At 41.2% G+C, this 27,958-nt stretch overlaps 5 protein-coding genes across 13 annotated transcripts in view; 3 read left to right on the forward strand and 2 right to left on the reverse strand.

The window, feature by feature from the left end:
* Positions 1-397: 397 nt before the first annotated feature.
* Positions 398-5,284, reverse strand: LOC113006109 (E3 ubiquitin-protein ligase cblA-like). Of its 4 annotated transcripts, none has more exons than XR_005576307.1 (9): positions 5,146-5,284; positions 3,911-4,206; positions 3,549-3,814; positions 3,352-3,414; positions 2,932-3,135; positions 2,496-2,817; positions 2,286-2,429; positions 1,411-1,485; positions 1,173-1,329 (listed from the first exon to the last, which is right to left on the reverse strand). XR_005576307.1 is itself a non-coding variant. In XM_039457375.1 (5 exons), exons 1-5 carry the CDS (start codon positions 2,294-2,296, stop codon positions 610-612), a joined length of 753 nt encoding a protein of 250 aa, XP_039313309.1. In that variant the 5' UTR covers positions 2,297-2,416; the 3' UTR covers positions 398-609. The 4 variants fall into 4 exon arrangements, 1 of the variants encoding a protein (XP_039313309.1); XR_005576308.1 differs by lacking the exon at positions 5,146-5,284 and adding an exon at positions 4,417-5,123; XR_005576309.1 differs by lacking the exon at positions 5,146-5,284 and adding an exon at positions 2,096-2,175 and having other exon boundaries at positions 1,307-1,329; positions 3,911-4,377.
* LOC120359531 lies at positions 5,244-9,876 on the forward strand. 5 transcript variants are annotated; one of them, XR_005576303.1, is made up of 10 exons: positions 5,244-5,365; positions 6,414-6,709; positions 6,889-7,147; positions 7,212-7,274; positions 7,346-7,549; positions 7,619-7,937; positions 8,112-8,256; positions 8,348-8,427; positions 8,495-8,718; positions 8,799-9,876. XR_005576303.1 is itself a non-coding variant. In XM_039457374.1 (6 exons), the coding sequence occupies exons 2-6, from the start codon at positions 6,420-6,422 to the stop codon at positions 7,650-7,652; spliced, it is 846 nt and encodes a 281-aa protein (XP_039313308.1). In that variant the 5' UTR covers positions 5,244-5,365; positions 6,414-6,419; the 3' UTR covers positions 7,653-7,777. The 5 variants fall into 5 exon arrangements, 1 of the variants encoding a protein (XP_039313308.1); XR_005576304.1 differs by lacking the exon at positions 5,244-5,365 and adding an exon at positions 5,459-5,694; XR_005576306.1 differs by lacking the exon at positions 7,619-7,937.
* An 11,824-nt stretch (positions 9,877-21,700) lies between these two features.
* Positions 21,701-23,042, forward strand: LOC105201309. Its single transcript, XM_011169278.1, has 4 exons — positions 21,701-21,840; positions 21,924-22,159; positions 22,201-22,300; positions 22,352-23,042. Exons 1-4 carry the CDS (start codon positions 21,701-21,703, stop codon positions 23,040-23,042), a joined length of 1,167 nt encoding a protein of 388 aa, XP_011167580.1.
* A 727-nt stretch (positions 23,043-23,769) lies between these two features.
* Positions 23,770-25,281, forward strand: LOC105201308. The gene is made up of 3 exons (XM_011169277.1): positions 23,770-23,921; positions 24,170-24,713; positions 24,790-25,281. Exons 1-3 carry the CDS (start codon positions 23,770-23,772, stop codon positions 25,279-25,281), a joined length of 1,188 nt encoding a protein of 395 aa, XP_011167579.1.
* Positions 25,282-26,205: 924 nt separating this feature from the next.
* LOC105201307 (cyclin-dependent kinase 2-interacting protein) overlaps positions 26,206-27,958 on the reverse strand; it is a 28,041-nt gene continuing 26,288 nt past the window's right edge. For both annotated transcript variants that reach the window (XM_011169274.3, XM_011169275.3), the window contains one exon: positions 26,206-27,520. In XM_011169274.3, the coding sequence (XP_011167576.1) occupies positions 27,324-27,520 (197 nt within the window). In that variant the 3' untranslated portion in view covers positions 26,206-27,323. The remainder of the gene's footprint in view (positions 27,521-27,958) is intronic.

The raw sequence follows: 27,958 nt of genomic DNA on the forward strand, positions 1-27,958 counted from the left end.
GGCGTGTGTCCGGCCAGTTAAGGCAAGTGTGGCGTGTGTCCGGCCAGTTAAGGCAAGAGTGGCTGGACCCACACTACAGTACACTGTAGCTTTCAAGCCTCACAACTCGGAAAGTACTCAACGAAAATAAACTTTCTTGTAATGTTTTGGAAAGATCTCGAAATAAGCTACAAGAATATGCAATAAAAAGTTAGGTGTTCCATTTAAAAAAGTTAATGTAATTTCGATCTGACCTTGGCGACGCCATCCAAGGTCAAACTGATAAGATCAGTAAATAGATCTTTTTAAACCCTACAACTTTTGTCTGAAATACTTTTTCCTAAAATGCTTAGTTTTCGAGATATTTCGCCGTCCCGGAACTTTTCTCGCACCCTGTATATATATATATATATATATATATATAAGTATATATACTATTAATTTTCAATAGAATAATGTTTTATGTATCTTAAGTATTGCGCACTATATGCGTAAAGATTAAAATATGCAAGGTAGTCTAGCCATATATATTTCAAAGCGTATAATTGACAAGTATCTCAGATTACGCGTATTAAGAAAGTTGCAAACATTCTTAGATGTTCTTATATTTAGAAGAAAATACAAACTCATTTATGCTGTATATACTTTGTAGATAGATGAAATTTCTGCTTTGCAGATTGAACATTTCTTAACATTATTGCTCTCTCCCATAATATAATTAGCACAATCTTCACAACAACAAATGTGACCGCACGGTATAAAAACTTGATTCGATACAGCATCAAGGCAAATAGTGCATCTATGATCAGACCTTACTCCTTCATTTTCTTTGCCCATTTCCAGAGAAAGTCTATCAACTTTATGATACGGGACGTCACTTTCTGCAATAGTTTCCTGACCTTCGTACCAATATCCATAGTCGTCATCTGGGATGTTATAAATGGATTCTGAAATTTTGTAATGTGTTATAGTAATTAAACAAAAATACTATAGAGACAATATTTACTATAGAGATACTGATTTTACTATAAAAACAATATTTTATGTTCACTAAAACATAACATATATTTAAATTCATACCGTCATCAAATTCATCATTATCAAATCGTGATAAATTGGGAATGTTGTTTGTATTTTGATTGTGCGTGTCACTTGTTACCGGACTATTTGTAGTAAGTTCAGTGTCGACATCAATTGTGAATTCTACAGTGTTGACGTCGATTAGAGTATCTGTACCAATTGCATTTTCAGAAATAGAGAGTTCTTCTTGCACAGAATCTTGTCTCTGCGTTAATGTAAGTGGATTTCTTATTGTATTTGTATTTATGTTACTATTAGCAGTTCTCAGAGCTTCACAAATATTTGAAAAGTATGAATTAATAACAGAGTAATATAAAGTACTTATGATTTGATATAAATAAAAATACATACTTTCCTCCGACGTAGAATTAAAACTTTCTGATAGAAAATCGGTACAAACTTCATGATTGTTCTCATGAGTTATCTCTGTAATAGAAAGAAAATGTAATGCTTGCTTAAAAAAATCTAATTAATTGAAAAGTTAATCAAATTGTTTTTTGAAAATCAAAAATATCTTTAATATCAGATTTATTCTGTTTTATGAAATATTATGAAATGTTTTATGTAAGTTCATTGTTATAGTTCATCTGTATGAATTAATCGTTTCAAACACATTTCTACTCATGGAATGTTGTCTATTTATTTCGTTTAATATTTACTTACTATATTGTTTACTAAAAATTCCTTACTAATATTCTACATAATTTATGTAAAAAAAAGTATATACATTCAAGTAAATATTTAATCATTTAATTACAATTTATACTGACATATAATAAAAACATATATAAAACGAAATAAATAATTTTTCTCCGTTAGTTGAAATATACATGGATCTGAATAGCAATAGCTTATAATAAACTTATATAAAATATTTTAAGCATATAAAAAATAAAACTGATGTTTATAAATAAAAAAATATTTGATTATTTTAACTTTTTTCATATTTTTATCGGATAGAGATTTTAAACACGAAAAAAGCTTATATTTTATATCTTTGTGCTATATTTTCCTGAACTTCTTAAAAAATAATAACCTTCGTCAATCATGTCCATATTGTATAAATAGTCTTCATAGAAGCGACTAAATGAGTCTAAAAATTCATGAAGTGATAATCTGTAAGAAATAAATATTTATTTCTAGATGTTAGCATTAATATATCATTATAGATGAAAAATAATTTCTGTCACAAGTATATATAGTTTTATTTTATAATTGATGCATACCTATGTTCCATAAGATCTTTTTGTTTCTGTAGTATTATATTATTTTTTTTTTATTGGCTCGAGTTTGAGGTCTACGTGCCTGAAGATTATTCTGTAAACGACGAAAATCAATTTCTTGATCTATAATTACTTTTTTCAAATTTTCTGCAATATAAAGTGAATAAAAATCAGACATGTATATTTCATACTGTAATAATATAAAATACCAACCAATAAATATCCACACATTTGGATGTCTACTCCCGAATTTCTTTGAAATCGTGTTGTGAAAACTTTCGACTATATTATTTGTGCGAACAGGACATCCATACACAGATACTTTGTTTGCTGCGGGCAACCATGTCTTACGTAAATAGCACATAAATTGTAATACTGTAGGATAGTCACTAGACATAGTATCAGCTACGTCTTGTAATATAGTAAAACATTGCTCAAATAAAGTGGCTGATATTAACGGTACAGACATAACCATCATTATTAATTTTCTTGGAGCATTTGTTAAATCAAGTTGCCGCCATTTGCGCAACACAGCCTTCAAATTAAAAAAAAAGGATTAAGGAAAATTTAATAAACAAGATTTATCATGTAAATAAATAATATAACTGAGCATATATAAATGATAAATTCCTATCTTAAATTAACTCACTTGGTTGTAATGAAACCAGCATCCTTTCAAACTAGCTTCGGGGAAACATTTATGAAGGGCATTATTTGTTGCGCGTTCATAATCTCCCATTATAAATTTGACATTTTTTTTCAAATCTGGAGCGATTTCAATTATTTTTTCCCATATTGCCTGATAAAGGGCAAATGTTCGTGTCTCGCATAATACGAAGACAACTGCAATACCCTGTTATTAAAAATCTTAAATGAGTTATACTTTTAAAAAGTGAGACTCGGATGAAATAAAACAGACATAACAAATAGGATAAAATTTAAGTTTGTCTCTTATTATTTCTATTATTTGAACTTGATATGTGTCTTTATTTGTGCCTATCTGAACTTTCTACCTTTTAAATTCAATAAAATAGTTCTTAATAAAGAATATATACAATATGTAACGTACTGTATTTTTATAACGTATGTGAACAGTATATAATTGAATCATACGTGGAATGCGGGGAACAATCTGTAAATGATAAATAACATAAAATAAATATAATTTTTCTTTTATTAGATAAACTATTATTTTGAAAATATTAAAAAATATAAAATATTAATGCATTCAAAAATAAAAAATTTTTTTAAAAAAAAGCATCTTACAGAAAATGTCCCATCGACAAACATTTCTGTAGTTGCCTTTAAGGCATCAATAAGTATATCACTCGAAAATATAGCAGCCATGCTACCATCCTGTGCAGTTACACTTCCTTTATAAAAATCTTTAATCCAATCATATTTATCATATATTTAAATCAGTAGATAAGGCTTGAAAGGTATGTGGTATAGGAGGTCGTTGTTTAGCTCGTTCTCGAGCCATTACACTTTTCATGGAATTGTACGATATATGTGCAGCTACTTCTAAATTTCTAAATTCATTAATGTTATTAAATTGGAATACTTTAAAATATCAAACTAATTTTATAAAAATATAAATTAATTATATAAATATTAGTACAGAATACGTTCGACAAACGTTATCAAAAATTTCCTTTAGTGGTAGAAGCGATTCTCGTGATAAACGTAACATTTCATTTTGCATTTTAGATTTTTCCAACTTTTTGGTATCTGGTGGATGTTGATGTAGAGTTTGCACATGAACTTGCTCATTAATTATTTTTGCAACACCAGGACATCCTGTTGAACGACGACTTGAACATCGATATGTGTTATTTATCCGCTTATCAATGTTATATGTATATCCATCACATACATAAATAAAAGTTCCCTTTTGTCTACCGCCAATTGTCTCCATGTTGTACTGAAATATACTAATGGTAAATGTTCAAATAAAGTACTACTTCATCAAAAATTTCATCTTTTTTGTAACAATCAATGAAAAGTATAAATGCAATATACACAATACAAGCCTTATTGACTTCTGTAGACAGGACGCGATAACACTTGCATGATAAGAAATGCGGTAGCCAATCTTTTATTATTATGGAAAAGCTGTAAGCTGATTGATTACCACGTCGCTTTATCAAGCGTTGCCGTGTTCTGTTTGCAGGAGCCACAAGTGCACAGTTTTGACTATGTACAAAGTGACTTTTTGATGTTCCGTGTATTAAAAAATATTATGAAAAATTGCGCACATTTAAAGAGATGCCGGATTACCGACCAAATTCTATATTTTTCAAAATGATAAAACTTGTTTTGTTAGACTTCGAAGAATTTAATATCCTTTTCAAGGATTAAGATATAGATACTAATAGTGTGCAACTAAATATAATAAAAAGAAGGTAAATAATAGTAATTAAAGAAAGAAAGGAAGTAATTGACAATGCTACTTATTATTAAAATTATTGCATTGTAAGTTATATATCTCTATCATAACATATCCAATGTTAATGTTGGAAACATCATAAATAGTATCATGTAATTTTTATATTATTTTAGCAGTAAAACTATATTGCAAAGTTTTTCACAAATTATATATTATTAACACGTTAAGCGCCACGCGAATTCTTAAGGAAATCCCGGTCAGGCCACGCACGCCCCGTCAGGCACGCTTAGCGTGGTGGTGTCAGTCACCGGTGACTGACGCGGCCTAAACGGAAAGTTCAGTGTCAGTCATCGATGACTGACGTGGCGCTTAACGTGTTAATATATATGTGTGTGTGTGTGTGTGCGTGTGTGTGTGTAGATCTCTCCCATTTATTAATACTACTAAGATAATTTATGCAAATGATTTACTTACTAGCAATATATCTCAATAAAAGAATAAAAAAAGAGACACGACGTTGTTTATGATAAAGTAATTAATAATTAATAATTTTCTTCTCAATTATCACAATTTTGCTATCTTACATATCTGAGAACAATGCTGGAAATATAAGACATAACCAACAAAATCGACACATGGCGCCAGGCTTGCCAGACCTAATACCAACATTTCCGGAATATGTCTAACAATAAAGGTTGGTTTATAATAGCCGTAACCGTAAAAGTTGGCCAATCATAGTCGAGTATTCTATAAATCTACTATGAATGGCCGATTTCTTACGGTTACGGCTATTATAAACCAACCTTTATTGTTAGACATATTCCGGAAATGTTGGTATTAGGTCTGGCAAGCCTGGCGCCATGTGTCGATTTTGTTGGTTATGTCTTATATTTCCAGCATTGTTCTCAGATATGTAAGATAGCAAAATTGTGATAATTGAGAAGAAAATTATTAATTATTAATTATTTTATCATAAACAACATCGTGTCCCTTTTTTTATTCTTTTATTGAGATACATTGCTAGTAAGTAACTCATTTGCATGAATTATCTTAGTAGTATTAATAAATGGGAGAGGTAATAATATGTAATTTGTGAAAAATTTTGCAATATAGATTTACTGCTAAAATAATATAAAAATTACATGATACTATTTATGATGTTTTCAACATTAACATTGGATATGTATATGATAGAGATATACAACTTACAATGCAATAATTTTAATAATAAGTAGCATTGCCAATTACTTCCTTTCTTTCTTTAATTGCTATTATTTACCTTCTTTTTATTATATTAATTACACACTCTGTTAGTATCTATATTTTAATCCTTGAAGAGGATATTAAATTCTTCGAAGTCTAACAAAAAAAATTTTATCATTTTGAAAAATATAAAGTTTGGTCAGTAATCCGGCATCTCTTTAAACGCGCAATTTTTCATAATATTTTTTAATACACGGAACATCAAAAAGTCACTTTGTACATATCCAAAACTATACACTTGTGGCTCCTCTAAACAGAACACGGCAACGCTTGATAAAGCGACGTGGTAATCAATCAGCTTACAACTTTTCCATAATAACAAAAGATTGGCTACCGCATCATTTCTTACCATGCAGCAAGTGTTATCGCGTCCTGTCTACAGAAGTCAATAAGGCTTACAACTTGTATTGTGTACAAAAAAGATGAAATTTTTGATGAAGTAATACTTTATCTTAACATTTACCATTATTATATTTCAGTACAACATGGAAACAATTGGCGGTAGACAAAAGGGAACTTTCATTTATGTTTATGATGGATATACATATAATATCGATAAGCGGCTAAACAACACATATCGCTGTTCAAGTCGTCGTTCAACAGGATGTCCCGGTGTTGCAAAAATAATTGATGGGCAAGTGCATGTGCAAACTCTACATCAACATCCACCAGATACCAAAAAGTTGGAAAAATCTAAAATGCGAAATGAAATGTTACGTTTATCACGAGAATCGCTTCTGCCACTGAAGGAAATTTTTGATAACGTTTGTCGAACATATGTTGTTCTATATTATTATAAATGTAATTACACACAGTAGTACATATCTTCATTTGTTGTGCAAATATATTTATTGAACGGAAAAGTGCTATTTTGCTTTATGTATTTGTGCGTTTACCGGAAAACAAAGTTAATTTGATATTTATAATCCGTTTTGTTTAATTATATTGTTTTAGGGATCCAGAAGTAGCTATACATATATCGTATAGTTCTATGAAAAGTATAATGACTCGAGAACGAACTAAACAAAGACCTCCTATACCACACACTTTTCAAGCCTTGGCTACTGATTTAATTAAATACGAGTGGATTAAAGATTTTTATAAAGGAAGTGTAGTTGCACAAGATGGTAATACAGCTATTATATTTTCAAGTGAAAAACTTATTGAAATAATTCAAGAAGCTCAGGAAATTTTTGTTGATGGAACATTTTCAGTAAGTTATTTTGATTCATAATTTTTTTTAATTTTTTATCTTATATATCGAAATTAATTGATAGGTTACTCTCCGTCATCCTCGAATGGATCAACTATATACTATTCACACTCGTTATATGAATAAAGTAAGTTTAAGATTTATAAAAAGATTATTTAAACATTAATAAATTATATTAAAAGCTATTATGTTTTATAGGCAGTTGGAACTGTGTTTTGCTTATGTGAAGCACGTACTAGTGCATTATATGAATCAATATGGTTAAAAGTATTAGAACTAGCTCCAGGAATGAAAAATAATGTTAAATTTATCATGAGTGATTACGAAGCAGCAGCTATAAAAGTTTTAGAAAAACTTTTTCCAAATGCAGATATTCACGGGTGTTGGTTTCATTATAATCAAGTAAGTTTTATTTTTCCTTAGTAATTTATCTACGAAATGTGAAAATGTAAATCATATTTTTTTATTTATGCAGTACTACGTAAATGGAATTACTTGGGTTTAACAAATATTTCAAATACCCTGTTGTCCATAACAATGACGCTTCCATTACTGCCACAAGAATATTTCATGCCAGCATTAAGGATACTACATAATTACTGCGACGCTACACATTTCAAATATGAAGAATTATTGCAATTTCTAACATATATTGAGAAAACTTGATTGCCTAAGGCATCAAAAGTTAGCGTATATAACTGTCCTGCAAGAACAAACAATTTAGTAGAAAATTTCCATAGTACAATAAGACGAAAATTGGGTCTTCATCAAAATTTATGGCTTTTTTTAGGTACAATATTTTAATACAAGTCTTATTTTTTTGTAACACTATATTTTCTTTATATAACATAATTTATTCTCACATAATTTTTAAAATTTTGTTTAAAATTAATTTTAATTTAGGAAACTTGATTTTTACTTGCGTATTACACTTACATTTCTATCATACATCAATTAATTTCAGATAAATTAACAAAGTTAATTATGGATCAAGAAATTCATTTTAGACGTCTACAAAATAATGAGAATTTAATGATTGTGCAGCAACGCAAAAATAAAGAGCGTAATTTAAATATTTTTCAAGCGCAAACAGATCTAATTACAGGAAGGTAATACAAAATATAATTTATTAATAAAATAATGCAATAATGCATATAATGTGTTAAAATATATATTATGATATTGTATTAACATTTATAGGTTGCCCCTTGAACAATTTTTACGAATGTTTACCGGAATATATAAAACTTCTTATTATCAAGAACATATAAATATGCAAGGTTAGTATCAACAGCATTTTTTGTAATTTTCATTCTCATAAAGTAAACCTACTTCATCATGCTTTAGAGAAAGAAAATGTAGCAAACATCTTATCTTTGGAAAATGAAAACGAAGAGAATTATGAAAAGGAAACACAAATTACTACAAATCAAGATATTCCAACAATTACATGTGAACCGGACATTCAACCTCAAGTTGTACTAACAAGACTCAAACGTAAAGATTATGAAAAATATATTGAAAATGATCGGCAACCATTAAATTTTATTGAAAATACTATTTCGTCAAATGTAAGTACGAATTAAGAATTTATCATTATCTACAAGTACAATTCATTTTTATATATTGCAAATTTCAAACTATGTTCCAGATTACACGAAAAAGATGCAGAAGAAAAGTGCACAAATGTTGTTGAAAAAATATCAATATCATAAGATCTCAGTATTTTAGCATCAATTCTGTACATTGATTCTAATGGAGACTGACATTTTTTTAAATAATATTTAATTAAAGTATTAATTGATAATCATTTTAGATTTCATTATTTTGGATATTAATTTTATATGAGATCTCATTGGAATCAATCTACAGAATTACATAAAATATGACTTGTTTCATGAGGTGAGATTTTCCGGAAAGAGGCGAAGAAAATGAAAGAATAATAAAGTCTGGTATAGATGCATTATGCAAATCATAACATAGATGCATTGATGCTGTATCGAATCAAGTTTTTATACCGTGCAGTCACATTTGTTGTTGTGAAGATTGTGCTAATTATATTATGAGAGAGAACAATAATGTTAAGAAATGTCCAATCTGCAAAGCAGAAATTTCATCTATCTACAAAGTATATACAGCATAAATGAGTTTGTATTTTCTTCTAAATATAAGAACATCTAAGAATGTTTGCAACTTTCTTAATACGCGTAATCTGAGATACTTGTCAATTATACGCTTTGAAATATATATGGCTAGACTACCTTGCATATTTTAATCTTTACGCATATAGTGCGCAATACTTAAGATACATAAAACATTATTCTATTGAAAATTAATAGTATATATACTTATATATATATATATATATATATATATATATATATATATATATATATATATACACTAGTCTAACTACACAAAAAGTTTATTTTCTTCTTTTAAATATATATAAACGTTATTAACTGTTGACAGAGTTATATTTTATGTTTCATTTTAAACAAAGAAGGGAATAGAGTTCTGCTTTTCAGATGTGAAGACTGATTAGAAAATAAGTTTTATTTTATTTCATTCTCGTATTATAGATATATGTAGAATTAAGGTTAACTCTGTTGCTAATTGTGATTGTGCAATAAGAGCTTTAATTATTTTGTTGATGAATAAATTACTGAGATTTTGGCTTTCCTTGTATAATTCTAGTATTGAATAAAAATGTAAGTTTGATAATCTAATTTTATTTATCATTAATTATATTATACAGTATATATCAATAAAACGGCAGATGTGTGAAGATATGTATGTAAAATTTTATAAATAATACAGTAAACCGAGCAAGCTGTAATAAATAAATACATTTACCTATGTAGAGTAATATGAAATTAAATATATTTTTTACACACAAACATAAAGAAATTATAAATAAGTTTAATGTGGACATAAAAAAGGTCTGCAAAATAATATTAAAATAAGAAAACAAAAAACAAAAAATTTATTATTACATTCTACATTTCTAATATATTATACGTATATGTGAAAGTAATGAGTCTAATAAGGTAGAGAGGCAGAAAAAAGATATAAAGAGGAAAAACTATTTCATCATTAATATCATGATCTTCATATAATGTTTGCGCTGTGTTTTACTTTGTGTAATATATTATTAAATTTTAAATATATTTAATATTTGTCACTCTTAGAGCATGCATAAACGGTAAGCAAAAATTTATGCTGTAATAAATCTGAAGAAACTCCATAACATTACACAAAATTCTAATAGCGAAGACAATAAAAATAAATATTCGCTTAAAAGAATCTCATGTTTTGCAAACGGATTTGTTCATTCTATTGATAACTAAACGATTGCTTTCGTAAACTGTGGCTTATCCGTGGAACATGTTGTCTTCTTAGCATTTAAAATATGTAAGTACAGAAACTCTAATACAATATAAAATAATCATACTTTAAAAAATCAAATGTACATTCACAACACAAATATAAATTGTATACATAAAAATTTATACACACAACACAAATTTCATAAATGTACATAAATTTCATCGTTTTTTCCATCACAAACGCATGCTTTTCTCTGAATTGATATGGAAAAGTTGTCTAAATAATTTTCTCATATCTCTAAAGATTTATATATAAATAATCATAAAATGTGATTAAAGATTGAAAGGTAAGCAATTTTTCTATCAATCACTTTAACAATCGTTCCGATTGAAATAGCTTTACGATAAACTTATCCAAGAAATTTTATCAAACATATCAAAGGTTTATGAATGATGTTTATGAATCAAATACACGATTCGATTATATTCAACTATTTTTATTTCATTTTAATAGATTCATAAAACAGAGAAGGCTTTATATACAGAATTATTTATTTACATATTAGAAAGAAAGCGAAAAATCAACAAATTAAAGTTATTAAAGTAACATTTTTAGGGTTAGGAAAACTGTCACGGAACATATGTGTCCGATTGCAACTACCGTGTGTCCGTTTCCTACTGTGTCCGATTGACACTGTGTCCGATTGACACTGTGTCCGATTGACACTGTGTCCGTTTCTTACTGTGTCCGATTGACACTGTGTCCGTTTCTTACTGTGTCCGATTGTCACTGTGTCCGTTTCTTACTGTGTCCGATTGTCACTGTGTCCGTTTCTTACTGTGTCCGATTGTCACTGTGTCCGTTTCTTACTGTGTCCGATTGTCACTGCGTCCGTTTCTTACTGTGTCCGATTGTCACTGTGTCCCACTGCAACCACCGTGTGTCCGTTTCCTACTGTGTCCAATTGTCACTGTGTCCGTTTCGTTCAACTTGCTGTGTCCGATTTATTCTGTGCGCAACTGGGACGTTCCCAAACCACCAGGGGAAGAGGCGGGGGTGGGCTGGTGTCCCCCTCCCCCGACCTAGGGCAGATCAGGCCCACGAGCCCTGCCGGGTGCGCCCACGTTAGGGCGCACCCGGCGTGATGAATCGGCCAAGGCCGACCGGGTCCGGGGGGCTCCGGAAGTATGCTGCACGCGTTCCCGGAGTCCCCTAGCCATGGACCAGGGCAGGACACCCGGAGAGGTTTTAGTAGGTATGTCCCCGTCGACACGTCGTCGGCGGGGAAGAGCCCCACATAACCACCAGGCCTCCTCCGGGGCCTGGGGTATGCGGTAATGCATTTCCTCTCCGTTATCAAAAAAAAAAAAAGGCCGGTCACCTTACCGGCGGCTGCGAGGAGGCAGCGTACTGCCCACTCTGTAAGGAGTTAGGCAGGCCGGCGGATCACCGTTTTGGTGGGCCGGCGTGCTCCCCACCTCCTGCTAGGAGGGATGGGGCGAAGGGCCAGAAGGGGGCACCACTCCCCAAAGACCCAAACCCCACTAAGAACAAGAGTGGGGTTTCTCCTCCGAGCCCTGTAAACAATCAGGCTCCAATGGAGACAGAGACGGAGACATGGCCTGAAACGTGCCCAATAACTGCGGTGGAAAGTAGCCTAGAGGAGGCGATGGACACGGCCCGTTAATGGATAATCATCGTTTCCTTCAGGCCAACATAAACCACTCCGCCAGGGCACAGGACCTCCTGGTCCAGACCATGGCGGAGTGGAACATAGAGCTGGCGATAGTGGCCGAGCCTTGCGCCGTCCCCCCCACAGATGCCAGGTGGAGGGGGGACCCGGCGGGGCTGGTCGCTATCGTGTCGGGGGGCAACAATGCCGGGGCCTCTCTGGTCCCCGGCGAGAGAGGCGAAGGCTACGTCGCCTGCCTCTGGGGTGGTCGGGCCTTTGTGGGGGTCTACGTGTCCCCCAACATCTCGCTCGAGGACTACGAGTTCAAGCTGGACGAGATCGGGGGGGTCGTCCGTCGGCTGCGCCCAGCTGTAAACTGGGTCGTGGTCGCGGGCGACCTCAATGCAAAGTCCGCAGACTGGGGTTCCCCAGTCTCGGACACGAGGGACGAGATGCTGGGGAACTGGCTTGTCGCGTTGGACCTCCACATTGTCAACCGCGGGTCGAAGCCCACCTGCGTATCAGCGCGCGGGAGCTCGATAGTGGACGTGACCCTCGGTTCGGCAGAGGCCTTCCGGGAGATAAGCGGATGGACGGTCTCGGACAAGGAGACTCTCTCGGACCACCGATATGTGGTGATGGAGGTCTCCTCTCTGGGATCAGGAAGGCCTGGACCAGACCATCCCGCGAGAGATGAGGGGGCTTCTCCCAGATGGACCCTTAAGCTGTTGAGCGCCGAATCGGCACACGCGGCTGCCATCGCCAAGTCGTGGGAGGAGCCCCCGGCAGAGGGGCAGGGCGACGTGGAGGCCGAGGCGACTTGGTTTGGAGAGGCCCTGTCGCAGATATGCGACGCGGCCATGCCTCGCCGCCGGTCGTCCCCTCGGGAGGGGAAAAAGGCGGTGCACTGGTGGACGCCGGAGATAGCGGCCCTTCGCGAGAGCTGCAACTCAGCGCGCCGCTGCTACGCCAGGCACCGCCGCCGAAGACGGAACCCGGATCGAAAGACGGCGGCCGCTCTGTACGAAACATACAAGGCGGCCAGGAAATCCCTCCAGGCAGCTATTGCGGAAGCAAAGGCCAATGCCTGGGGGGAGTTTCTTAGAACATTGGACGGAGATCCGTGGGGGCGCCTCTACCGGCTGGTCAGGAACAAACTCCGGCCAGCGGCGCCTCCCACGACAGAAACTCTCGATTCGGGTCTCCTGCGCGACGTTACGTCCGCACTCTTCCCGGGGGACGATGAGGAGGTGAATCGCGCACGGGACGACCTCGCTGCCATCGAGGCCAGGATAGCCTGGGATGAGGGCCTCAGGATCTCCAGGGAGGAGCTCGACAGGGCGATAGAGAGAATGAAGAGGAAAAATACTGCCCCGGGCCCGGACGGTATTCCCGGGAGGGTCTGTGCCATCGCCCTGCGGGCTCTGGGGGACCGCCTGAAGCAACTGTTTGACAGGTGTCTACAGTCTGGGCGGTTTCCCACTCCTTGGAAGGAGGCCAGGTTGGTCCTCATACCCAAAGCGGATCGTCCCGTGGGTAACCCCTCGGCCTATCGCCCCATCTGCCTATTGACAGATGTGGGCAAACTTCTTGAGAGGGTGGTGGCGTCTCGCCTCACGCGCCATCTGGAGTCGGGGGGCCCCAACCTGTCGCCTAACCAGTTTGGGTTCCGGCCTGGGAGATCAACCGTCGGAGCTATTCGGCGGTTGAGATCCCGGGTCGAGAGGGCGGTGTCCCGGGGCAGGGTGGTGCTGGCTGTCAGCCTGGACATAGCCAATGCCTTCAACACCCTGCCCTGGGGTAAGATTAGGGAGGGACTCAGGAGATTCAACGTCCCTCCCTATCTGGAGGAGCTGGTTGGGACTTACCTCAGCGACCGGGTGGTCATGTGCCGGGACCGGGATGGCGACATCATGCGATGTATGGTCAGCAGGGGGGTGCCACAGGGATCGGTTCTAGGACCGATCCTATGGGATGTTGGATACGATCGTGTACTCGGTCATCACCTCCCTGCGGGGGTGTCGTTGGTGTGTTACGCCGACGACACCCTGGTCGTCATCTCCGGAGATACCTGGGGCGAGGCGAGACGCACGGCCAGGGAAGGCCTCAGTCTTGTACTGAGACCCATACGCCTCCTGGGCCTAAAGGTGGCTCTCGAAAAAATCGAGGCCATCTGGTTCGGGGGGCGTTGCGAGAAAGGGCCGCGATACAAATCGCTGTTGGTGGAGGGAACCCGAGTCGAGGTGAAGTCCCAGATAAAATATCTGGGACTGATCCTCGACTCGAAATGGGGTTTCCAACCCCACTTCAAAAGACTGGCCTCCAGGCTCGGCAATGCGGTCTCTAATTTTAATCGCATTATGTCCAACCTGGGGGCCCTTGCGAGAAGGTTAGGTTAGGTTAGGTCGCCTCTACATGGGAATGGTGCGCTCTATTGCACTATATGGTGCACCCGTATGGTGCGACGCCCTAATGGCCTCTGCAGAGAACTGCAGACTCCTGCACAGAGGACAGCGGAGAATGGCCATCAGGGTTGCGCGGGCGTATGGCACCATTCCATGGAAGGCGGCGTGCGTGTTGGCTGGCTCGACCCCCTGGATGTACATAGTTCGATTTCCCTAACGGAAATCTATGAATGGAAAGAAGAGCTCACTCGGAGGGGCGAGCCGGTCACACATAACTTGGTGGCAGCGAGGCGGGAGGCGGCCCGTCTAGAAGAGATCCGGCACTGGCGGGAAAGACTTCCCCATGCCAGGGCCGGACACAGGGTGACCGAGGCCTTCGGGCCCGTCCTTGAGGAATGGGTTGGGAGGGGGGGGGGGGGGCCTCTCGTTCTACACAACGCAGGTGCTCTCCAGGCACGGTTGCTTCGGAGAGTACCTGCACGAGAAGGTTGGGCGGGAGGCTTCCACCAAATGCCACCACCGCCCGGAGGAGAGGGACACGGCGCAGCACACGTTAGCGGAGTGCCCCGCGTGGGCCGAAGAACGCCGTGCCCTCACCGACAGGGTAGGGGTGGACCTCTCCCTTCCTGCTAGTGAGGAAGATGTTGGGCGGGCCCGAGGGCTGGGACGCGGTGAACGCCTTCTGCCTCGCTGTCATGAGGCGGAAGGAGGAGGCAGAGAGACAGAGGGAGAACGACCCTCTGGCTCCGCCGGAGAGGAGTCGAAGGGGGGGGAGACGGAGGAGAGTATACCTGCAGCAACAATAGCAGGTCCCCCCCCCCTCCCTCACCATCCCGCCCTTCTCAGTGGGTAGAACGGGGCAGGAAGAGGGTGGGCTCCGCCGCATTCTCCCTGCCCACTAGAGTTCGCCGGGAGAATTCGCCGGCGCGGCTCATCGCTCCCCTCATCTGAAGGTTTGAGACGAGCCGAGAAGGAACAGTGAGGAAGGGGGACTCTCACAACGCCGGCTAGACCGGACAGAGAGCCCTACCCTCTCCACTGTTGAGGAGGTACCCCTCGGGCGAAATCAGCGGCGGGGTAGTTGCCCGGCTGACACGTTTCGGGGCTTGGGATGCGGGAGTGCGTACTTAGGGCCCTCTTCCAGGGAGGTCCGACGCACTCCCGGCATCCCGGTTCGGGCGGCTGGGGCTCGGCCGAGTTCTGGCCGCTAACTCCGGAGGGGAGTTCCTGCTCTCGGGCGGGGACCCGTTTGGGCTAGGACGGATCGCGGTGCATACTTAGTTCGATCCCGTGATCCGTCCCGAGCCCAGGCACCGGAAAAAGTTGGATTTTAGTGAGTATGTCGGCTAGTCAGGTCGACGAGTCTCACATACCCCGCGTTCCTGTCCCCACAGGACCGGGACCCATAAAGGCGTTTCCCAACTAAAAAAAAAAAAGGGGGTAACATCCCATATAAACTCCCGGTTTTATTTTTTCTGTTTTTGTTATTCTGGTTTTATTTCGATTAGTCGATATTTGCATCATAGTTTCTCTTCGTGGTTCTAGCATTACTTTTCAATATAGAAATAATTTAAAGCTTGTTTTCTTTATGGTTACTTTTCTCGATCTATAATAGCACATCATATTTTTTTTGACAAAGTCGACTCTGAGTATTCTATCATACTCTAAACGCTCGTCATCTTTTATTACATATACTGGGTGGCTTCTTTTTACATCTTGTACGTACACATATGTGTGCGTTTTTCCAAGTGTTGTAATTGAATGGCCTGTTATCTCAGTTAGTTTAATTTTTGTCACCTTCTATTATGGTTTCATCTCTCAATGTTTTTAATTTTACAATAGAGATGGTTGCTCCTGTATCAAGCAAGAAAGTGATGCGATTTCTTTTGGCCTCTTTTACTGGCAGAGATATCATATCCACCCCAGTATCTTCCTTCGGCGCTTGTCGCATATGTGACACTCAATGCTCGGCGGCAGTGCACGATATTTTCTTAGTTCCTGCATCTCTCTCTTCTTCTTCTTCGCTACTCTGTTCGTCCAAGCTCTTTATTGCTCGTCTTTTTTCTGCCTTATTACCGTTTCGGTAGGTTTTTATTTCTTTCGTTGGGGTGTCTCTTTGATTCTTTAACCACCAACATTCTTTACGGATGTGCCCTTCTTCTTGCAATAATTGCAAAATTTTTCAAATGTGTTTAAATAAGAATGATTTTCCGGCTTTGGTAATGAGAAGCGATTTGCTACTACGGCAATCTTCCCCGTAGTGTCCTGTTTTTCCGCATTGCTGTGTTTCATATGAGAAGATCCGTTGGAACTCAAATTTATTCTTTTGATAGAAATTCGGATTGTGGTTACTTGGCCCTTTTATTTTCTCTTCGGCGGTGACGCCGGTTATCGCTTCAGCTAGCGTTGAGTAACGCTGATCGCGTACGAAAAGTTTAATGTTCTCACGCAATCCCGTTTGATAGTTGTGCAACGCCTGCTCCTTAATGCTTTCTAGGATGGCTTGCTGTTGCGCCTGGGTATGCTTTTTGCCCTCTTCTATCGATTCATATAGGTCGTTTGCCAAGATTTCTACTCGGCAACCAAAGTCTTTCGCACTTTCGTTATATTTCTGTTTTAAAAAGTTAAACTCTAATTGCAAATATCTAGTATTCCGTTTGCCTAGGTATTCTCTTTCTAATTCTTTTCTTAATTGTTTGTAATTTCGGATGTCTCGTGTTTGGAAGTCCGTCGTGGCCTTTCCTTTAAATTTTGTACAAAATACGGTCTTGAGTAGAGCACGTTCTTCCGCAAAATGTACGTTCTTCATGACAAAAAAACTTTCGTTTATAAATTCTTTCACACGGTCTCGAGGTGTCCCATCTATATCGGGGATTATATTCCGAGCATCTTTCAGTATCTTGAGAAAACTAACAATTGATCTTTGCTGATTTCTGATATCATGCATCGATCGTTCGTAAGAAAAATCAAGTACCTGATTATAAAAGCTAACCGAATCTGTTATTTCGCGCAATTGATGCATTAAATAATTTTCCGTTGGGGATAAAGTTAATTTTAACCAGCGGCAGCTGCTGCGCAACATAGCACTTCAGGGTCCTAGCCTCTCCTTGTCGAGAATCGTGGTGCGGGGTGATGAATCCCAACCTACCTTGAGGTGCCCCTGTCTAGCAGAACATCACGGATCTAGATCAAAGAAGGTCGAAAAACTATCCCCCGCTCCGAGCTGTTGTGTCGTGGCTAATGAATACTGCACCGGGGAAAACGGCGCCGGATCCTGTGATTTCCTCCTGTAGCACCACACCCGTCATACCACCCACTGCTATCTACCCACGTGGACATGTTTCGCAGGCAGTAAAGAGGGGTTCTTTCTTAGCTTCAACGCTCGGACCTAGAGAAGACTACCTCTCTAGAAAACCCCAAACCAGTGGTGGAACGGCGTGTGCTTATGGTTGCGTGGCCGGGGAGGTGTTCGGTCTAGCATGCAAACTCTGGAGACAAGGGGACTTCCAGTTTTAAAAATTCCTTACTGTGGCATGCGGGGCTCTACCGTGGCGGACCATCCTTTCTCTAGTTTCTCGTGGGACTACAAATGGAAACAGAGAACAAACTATACGAGGGGAATGCCACTCTGAGTGAGGACATGAAAGTGGAAAGAACAGAAACTGCCCCCGCAACCACCCAGGACAGCACCAACACGCCGCTCAGCTTCATGAGTCAATCGAGCAACTCAAGCTGCGCAACAAACGCCTCAGTGATGCCTCACGGAAAAGACTCAGGTGGCTCCTAAAGCAAAAGATCCCAAACTAGGAATCAAGCCGCCAAGCCTATTGACCCAGAGAGTAGAGGTTCTAAGCGGACCCGATCTAACGGTTTCACGCCAAAGGTGGCATCCAAAAGGTCGAAACCCACAAGCGCGGTGAAGCCCCAAGTCATCTCAACGCTATCGGAGGCCACAGCCTCTGCTAGCTTCAAGCAAGTTGTAGAAGGCAAAAAAGTGGAGATTCACCACCATGGTTATCCGGAGGACTGCCTCTCAAATAACCTAATGAGGGCCATTCAGGAGGCAATCCTACCAAAATTGTGGACTTAGAAGGCTCGGTGAAGCCTAAGTTCCTGGGTTCCACATACAGGGCCGGATGGATGGTCCTTAAATGCGCGGACAAGGCCACTGCAAAGTGGCTTCTGGACAACGTGGGCATCCTCTCGCCATGAGAGAGTGTTAAATTTAAGGTTGTCAAAAAGAAAGACCTACCCAAGGCCCTTATTATCAACAGCTTCCCGGATAGCGCAGAGCACAAGAGGATCCTCAAGCTTATTAGAGGCCGGAATGATGGCCTCAAAACAGCTGACTGGAGAATCCTGAGAAGAACGCAGGAGGGTTCTACCGTACATCTCACAATGTCGATAGACGGTCCCTCCCACGTAAACTTCAAAAAAATTGGCTTTAGGGTCAATTTTAAATTTGAACAGGTAGATATCAGACCGAAGAGTGCTGCAAAGCCTCCCGCAAACCCACCGTCCGCCACTAAGAGGTACCAAAGGGAATTACCACCCCCGCGTCAGGAGTAGGAGTGGACAAGAAGAGAGGCGCCAAAGCCTCGGGTCCACCAAAGGAGCCATCGGAAACCGGTTAGTGGGAGGCCGGCAACCAGGGCTAAGAGTGCAAAAACACCTCCCCGCGACCCCTCCACACCCAGACAGGGCTCCAAATAAGGCACCTTCAAAGTCTTGCAAATCAACCTGTAGCACAACAAGTCGGCTTCCGATATGCTGTGTTGGTGGTTTTCTGACGGTGTCGGGAAAGCGAGGATACGATTGCGGATAAACTCGTCAGGTTGCCGGGTTCGGATAAATAATCGCACTCGAAGTTAGATAAAAACAAAAGACTAAATATTTATTTAAAAAAACTTAATAATTACATAAGATGGTTTTGTAGCAAATAGGCTTCGAAACGGGTGGATTTAACAAGACAGAAACGGTGATTAACCTTGTAATGCTGGTGGTTTTCGTGCGGTGTGGTAAGAGTCAGGATACGGTTGCAGATAAGCTCGTCGGATTGGCCGGGTTCGGTAGAGTAATTGCACTCGGAATTAGATGACAAAAACACTAGATCTTTATTCAAAACTTGATAGCTACTTGTAAACAGATAGTCTGTTGACTTGAACGCCTCGCGACAAGTGGACTTAGCCTAAGCGGGAACGCGATTGGCTCTCGGTGGTCGCGACGACGAATCCCCTCTGAGCAGTCCGAAACGCTAGCTCTGGTAACGGAAAATATACGGCGCCGCTCGGAGTAACAAAAATGTTAAGTGAGAACCAAAAAGAAGACAGAATAAGAATCAATCATTATAACCGCGATAATACTGACGGAATGATAAAGCTAATAATAATCTAACTTAAACTAATCGCGTGGTTTTAAACGGACACGGTGTCCGGGGTGATTGGGGAGACGCGGAATGCGGGATCGGAGCAACGGTGGCGATTCCGCACCTCGCCCGAGCCGCCTCGTGCAAAGTGAGGCGAAGATATCGTCAAAGCGCGGATGCCCTAACGATGCTTTAGGTTACTGGTGAGTCTTCCCTGAGGGAGAGGACGGAGGTGATTGGCCAGGGGCACCTAGCCTGCGGACTCGACGAGGATGCTCGTCGTGGACGGTGATTCGCCGAGGATACTCGGCTACGGAGCACGGCGAGGATGCTCGCCGTGATTGGTTGCGGAGCGGTGTTCGGGATATCGGTGTTAACCGAGAATCCTCAACTAGTCGGGACGACGAGGGTTTTCGTCGAGGGGTCTGGATGAGGCGAGTATTCTCGTTCTCTTGGGAGTCGGAGTTGCAGTCGAGGATTCTCGACCTGTCGGGTTCGGTGGACCGAGAAGATTTAACTCGGCGTTCCCACTGCCGGCTTATATATCCGAACGCACGGTTGGGCGGACCAATCCGCGCGTTCGGTCGGCTGGCCCGGAGTGGGAACGTTGCCGAACGCCACGGACGGCGTGCGTGCTGCCGCGTGATCGCGATGGTAGGTTAACTCAGTGCGCGCACGTGGTGTTTGCCGGTGCTTTGCTCGGGTGGACGGAGCGGGTGGCAGTGCGCGCGAGGTGGAGAGGCGTTTCGTTACAACCTGCGCTAATTAAGAAAACAAAACGTCCCTAAGCGGTCGAAACGTAACGTAATCAATGGTAACGGGGGCTTAAAGGATGTACGCAACAATAATAATAATGCGGCGCAGGGTAACGAACGAAATAATAAGCACCGTGAACGGAAAACGTGACAGCTAGATAGTCAAAATGCGCTTACAGTAATCAAACTCAAACAGTGAACGGAAAGATACAACGCTACTCAAAATAACAGAAACGGTACTCTAAATAGGTGCAATAAACGAGATCATCGAGATAATGGCAAAACAATAACAATTGTCTCTACATGGCTCCTCTGCGGAGATACAAAGTATTCGCGGTTTTACACGAACACGGTGTCCGGAGTGATCGGAGAGGCGCGGAACGCAATTGTCGATGCGCCGGACGCGGATTGGTCGGTGTGACAGTAGCGTGTCCGCGCTTCGCCCAAGCCGCTTCGTGCAAAAAAAGGCAAAGAAATCGTCAGGGCGTGGATACTCTGGCAATTGTTCTGGTTTACGATGAGCGAGTCTTCCCTGGGGCGTAGGATGGAGCTGATTGACCAGGGATACCTAGCCTACAGACCCGACAAGAATGCTCGTCGCGGATGGTGATGTAATTCGCTGAGGATGCTCGGCTATGGAACTCGGCGAGGATGCTCGCCGTGATTGGCTGAGATAAAGGTGTTCGGTACGAAAGCTTGCGGAAAGCCGAGGATTCTCGGCCGGTCAGGACAACAAAGATTCTCGTCGAGGGTACCGAACGAGGCGAGTATTCTCGTCCTCAAGAAAATTGGAAGCGCGGTCGAGAATTCTCGACCCGTACGGTTCGGTAGACCGGGAAGATCTGACTTCAGTGTTCACACTGCTGGCTTATGTATCCGAGCGCGCGGCTGGACGCACTAATCCGCGCGCTCGGTCGGTTTGGCTTAGAGTGGGAACGTTGCGGAACGCCACGGACGGCGCGCGTGCTGCCGCGTAATCGTGCCGAGAGGTTAGCCGGATGCGCGCACGAAGGTCTCGCTGTCGCGATGCTCGGAACGGAGTGGCAGAGTGCGCGAGGTGGAGGGGCGTTTTGTTACAAGGGCTTTCAACAAACGGACGGACATAGCTCTAATTCAAAAGCCCTATGTCTATGGAGGCCTAGTCCGCAGACTAACAACTACTGCAGGTAAGCTGGTATATGGAAAGAAGGCTAAGAGGCCCAGGACTGCAATCCTCAAAAATCATGTCAAATTCCTGCTACTACCTCAGGGCCTTTACTTGCGGGGACCTAGTGGCAGTACAGGTTATGCTGCCAACGATCGGAGGTTGGCAAGAGGTAATAATAGCCTCGATCTACTTCCCAGGGGACTCAGTCGAGAATCCACCACCAGACAAGATCAAAAACCTTATCCAATTCTGCCAAGAGAAGAACAGAGGGCTTATTCTCGGCTGCGACGCAAACGCACATCACACGGTTTGGGGTAGCACGGACATCAATAACAGAGGTGAGTGCCTTTTTGAATATCTGTGCCAAATCTCGATATAGCAAATAGAGGGAGAGAACCTACTTTTGTTAGCAGAACTAGGCAAGAGGTGCTGGATTTAACACTGACAACCCCCCTGCTCAGCTTCAAGATTGCCAACTGGCATGTTTCCCGCAAAGCCTCGCTCTAGGATCACAGACACATAATCTTCAGTCTGGAAGTGGAGAGTCCAGAGGAGAAAATTATTAGAATCCCTAAGCTCACGGACTGGTCGTCTTATCAAAAACAACTGAGGGGTGAACTAGAGGGTTCCAAAGAAGTTATAACAGGTATAGAGGAACTGAATAGGACCTCAACTAACCTGCATAACATCATTCACGAAGCCTACAAAAACAGCTGCCCGACAAAGCATAAAAAGTCCACAACATCATGGTGGAACCAGGGTCTGGAGGAGATGCGTTCCTTGGCCAGGAGATTCTTTAATAAGGCCAAGAGGACCAAATGTCAAGCACATTGGGATCGCTATAGAGAAGCCCTCACCGGCTACAATAAAGAATTGAGAAGGTCCAAAAGAAAATCTTGGAGGAGCTTCTGCAAAAACATTAGCAACTTCCCTATTTCGGCTCGCCTACAAAAAGTAATGGCGAGCCGAAATAGGGAAGTTAGGGAAATAGGGAACCACTCCAACCAAATTGGCCATCTGCTTAAAGCAAATGGCAAATACACGGACGACGCTGGGGAGGTGTTAAAGCTCCTTTTAAACACCCACTTCCCCGGTGGTTACATCGTCACCATTGACAACAAGACTAGAAGTGAGGAAGAGACCTTGATGCCCTACTACCTTCACTACTGCAGAGTCAAAAGTCTAGCTTGGCACATCTTTGCACCAAGCAAAGTAAGATGAGCTATCTCATCCTTTAAACCGTACAAATCGCCTGGGGGCAATGGCATTATTCCGTCCCTGCTTCAAAAGGACATGGAATACCTGCTGCCACACATAACAAATTTGCACAATCACAGCTTTATGCTAGAATATATTCCCAAGCTGTGGAGGCAGGCTAACGTGGTCTTGATAACAAAGGGTGGATACCAGAGAGCGTTCTAGTGCCCAAATCGTACAGACCGATCAGCCTCACCTCCTTTATGCTAAAAGGTATGGAAAACGTGCTGGATCAGTACCTCAGAAATGAGGTACTGATTCATGCTCCACTCCACAAGAATCAGCACGCTTACCAAAAAGCAAAATCCACCACTACCGCTTTACATTGTCTGGTGAGCAGTATAAAAAGGACCCATAAGGCTAAGGAGATAGCCCTTTGTGCCTTCATGGACATAGAGAGCGGCTTTGATAATACATCGTACGACTCCATTGAGGAAGCGGCCAACGGAAAAAGATTTCACCCAGCTATCACTATCTGGATCAAGGCCATGTTGAGTGAACAAAGGATCAAAGCCACCGTAGCGGGAGAATCCGCAACCATCACCACAGCAAAGGGGTGCCCCAAGGAGGGGTATTGTCACCGCTTCTTTGGTCGGTGCTTATGAATGATCTCCTGAACACACTAACAACCAATGGATACAAAGTACATGGATTTGATGACGATATAGTTATCATTATCAGGGGCAGCTAGATGCCATCGTATCACACGGAATGCAAAAAAACCCTGAACAGCACGCAACAGTGTAGACGGAGGGGTCTGCGCATCAACCCTAAAAAGACCACCATTATGCCATTCACCAAGAAGGAAGCTACACCTCACAGCACCCACTGGACGACACTGTGGTCAGTTTCAAGACAGAGGTTAAATACCTCGGAGTTATCCTAGATTAGAAACTGACATGGAACTCCAACCTAAAGAAAGTTCAGTCAAAAGCTGCCTTGGCACTCAATACCTGCCGTAGACTCCTAAGCAGGAACTAGGGTCTCAAGTTAAAAATGATCTACTGGTCATACGGCTATAATTAGACCCATGGTCACCTATGCAGCCGCTATATGATGACTAAAAACTGAACAGAGCGGCGCAACAACAGCTGCAAAGGATTCAAAGGCTTGCATGCCTCAGCAATGAAAACCTGCCTCACAGCAGCTATGGAGGCCCTTCTTGACCTGCTGCCCCTCTACCTGCAGGTTCGTAAAACAGCTTTCAGTTCGGCATTCCAAATATTAAACTTTTACAAAGCTATATCGATCGGTCGGACTGGAAACATGAAAATCCTCTCAACGGACGGCCTAAGCAATGTAGCTCACCTTCCCATGAATGCGATGAAAACAGAATATGTCTTTGCACACAATTACAAGGCTGTCTACATAGACAGAGAGACGTGGGCACGGGGGGGAGGGGGCTTTAGCAGGGGCGCCCTACAGTGGTATATCGACGGCTCCAAAATGACAATAGGCGTCGCGGAAGCTGGCATCTATGGTCCTAACTGCCACATATCGATCCCCATGGACGTAGCGCCCTCCATACTTCAAACAGAAGTGTTTGCGATAAACCTATGCGCCGATAGCTTAATCAACCGAAAAAAAGGTATAAAGGGCGCAACCATTGACATTCTAACAGACAGCCGAGCAGCGGTAAGGGCTTACCGCTGCTCTTACAGCCTATATATGCAACTCTGCGCTGGTCTGAGAATGCATCTCCAACCTCCAGCTTTTGGCCAGGGACAACCATGTTACTCTTTGGTGGGTCCCGGGACACAAGGGCATCCGAGGTAATGAGGTGGCAGATGAGTTCACAAAGAAAGAGGTGCGTGCACCCCCGACGGGACCGGTGCCCAGGTGCGGAGTCACTGCCAACCACATCAAAGGACTCATAAGACACTGGGAAGATGGTATTAAATCCTCATACTGGAGCGGCATGACGGGACTGGTCCAGGCCAAGAAGTTCATCACATACTCGCCGCAAAGAATAAGAGCTGTATTATCCCTGGACAAAGGGAACCTAACCACCCTGATAGGTCTTCTCTCTGGACACTGCCAATTTAGATACCATCTCAGCTTAATTGGCAAGACTGAGGATGACGGCTGCCGCTTCTGCATGAAAACAGCCGAAACAGCTGAGCACATTATGTGTGCTTGTCCGGCTGTCGGCTACCTTAGACAGAAATTCCTTGGGGGTGTTTATCACCCCCAATCAGATTAGGGAGACAGATCCCCGACAGGTCGTTGGGTTCTTCAAGAACCTCGACCTGGAGCTAACCTAAGCTAAGATTTGGTCACAACAGATCCCTTCAGGTCGCAGTGACGTACTGGCGTTTGCCCGCTATGGCCCTAATCATTTATTATTATTATTATTATTATTAATTTTCCGTTAAGGGCAAATTGTAATTTGTTCTTTGATTTACTTCAGGTTCAGTGGCTGAGTTGTATTTTGTAGGTTTTGCGTTCCACTTTTTGCTGCGTTGGCAGTTATATTCATCGACATTCCGACGGGAGAATGTGCCGTTGGGGCGTCGGTCTGTTGCGTTGAGGTACCGGCTTGTCCGTCCATGTTTAATGGACTAAAATCGTGCAAGTCTATCGGGAATTCTCTATTTGTTATGACAAAGTCTGTGTCATTCGTCTCGCTCGCCGTTTCACTTAATACTCTATTTACTGCGTCGCAAATAGCTTCTAATGCGGTTGCCGCGATTTCTATTAAGAACAATAAGGAGTCTGACCTAACGTCATTTGTATGTCTGTCGCTATGTGCACCTTTAGGAGTGCGTCTCCTTCTAGGCATTTACATAAAATTTTCTAAATTACAGTAGAATCACAGTGATCGCTCGCATTTTGTCGAGTTGCGCTACTTATCTGCTTCTTTCCAGCTGGCTCAGCTTAATTCTCGTTGTGGCCACGCAGGTGTCGTCTCTGTTGCAAGGCGTGTCGCTTCCTGGCGCTTCAGCACTGTTGTCATCACGATTTACGGACGTACCGTCTTCTTGAGTGTGATCCCACCGCTACCACCAAATTTTCTGTTGTGCCCGGTCCAGGCACGTCGATAGGTAATTCGGGATCATTATAGCGCCCAAAAAATTAGGATTCAAGGAAGGCCGCGTTGACAGATTAGAAATTAGACACTCTTGAATTCCCAATATTAATTAATTAATATATATTTATTGTTCCCCTTAGGGCTACAATCTTTCAAATACAAAATAACACTTAACCTATACTTAACGACTACCTTAAAACTACCTTAAACCTAGAACGCTCGTCACACGCACACACACGCCCAGGACTCCCAATATTAATATAAATGTATATTTCTTCAGTTTTTCCCTCGTTACATTTGTTGTTTGACTATGTGTCATACGTACACTTGCTTTCCCGAACGGCCCGGTATATAAAAGTCAGCGTGTTATCTCCAGATTATATTACCGACTCGACGTGTAAGTCACGCACGGCGAGTAACATACCGGACAGCTGTTCGTTTGACTCTCCGTCGCTTTCCAATTTGGTCGCTCTATTTATATACAAATTTGTCACTTGGTTCGACCAATCGTGTTCCTGCAAAATGCAGCTCTCGCGGTTAGCCAAAATACGAGTACCGGAAAGCGACTCAGCAATAGCTGGCGTAGCACGATAGTCTTTTGGGCGGAAGCCCGGAGCGTTTTTCGATTCTTTTGCATATGCGGCATTTGAATCCGTTGCGCATATGCATAGCAATAGAAATCTTAATTTCCTGTTGCTATGTGCGTTATTAGCGTAGTTGTACTGAATACAATAGTTATTTATTCTTGCTTTTTATTTATAAAGTATAAAAGTATAACAAAAATAGTTTGCTGATTAACAATTACGTAGATTTGATTTTGTTCGCGAGAGGACGAGTAACGAGTGAGCGACAGTGTAACTGCAAAGCGCACTCTCGCGTCTTATAAAAGCAGAAATTCTTCTAGAAAGATCTCGTCGGGAAACTGACAAATAACAATAGTTTCTTCGTTATACGTTCTAAAAGAATCGCTAATTACGATTTAAAACTACTATTTGTTTTCCCATCAAAACTTAATACAGTATAACTAACGAAACTAACTAAAGTTTCAATTTGAAGTTGATATAAATAAATAAAACTATGCAATCTGTTACTTGTAAAGGAATGACATCATATTCAAAATCAATCTGACTGCATTATGTAAAAAAACCTCAAGTTATTTTATTTAATTAAAGTAAAAATAAAATTTATATAAAATGTTGCATTAAAAGTTTTTATTACCTATAACCAGTTTCAATAAGCAACGAATCTAATAAAATCGTTAAATCTTCAGTTAATAAAGGCTCGCACACCCATGCCGCAAGATGAAGCATCTTCCAAGGCTCCGTATAATTATGTGCAACGTTTTCCAGTAATTTGCGTTTCGATTTAGCTTCCATATAATACGCTTTGTATATTGTTTCTGCTACCTCACCTAAACATTTTTGAAGCATATAATTATACTACAAGTAAAAAATTTTATTAAATAATTTAATTATAATCAAAATATTATAATTATTAACATATACAAGGTGTTGTTCTTTGTAATAAATGACAGAAAATTTAAAAAATAATTCTAGATGATAAAATAAAACAAAAATCAAAAATAACAAAATTACAATTAATGCTTTGTTTTTTCATTATAAATGTTTAAATATTTACAAGTTTTAGGCATTTTTATGTTTATTTTAATTATAATAAATAATAAATATTTACGTACTTCAAGCATTTTTTACATATATATTTATAAAGAATGTTATTTATGAAGATTTATAATTAACTCTTAAATACACCAAATCCGGAAAATTACGTTAATACATTGTTTCCCCGGTTTAGGAGACTCACTAAACATTAAAAGTTATAATTTGATATA

This window comes from Solenopsis invicta, chromosome 14, assembly GCF_016802725.1.
Source record: "Solenopsis invicta isolate M01_SB chromosome 14, UNIL_Sinv_3.0, whole genome shotgun sequence".
NCBI classification, from domain to species: domain Eukaryota; kingdom Metazoa; phylum Arthropoda; class Insecta; order Hymenoptera; family Formicidae; genus Solenopsis; species Solenopsis invicta.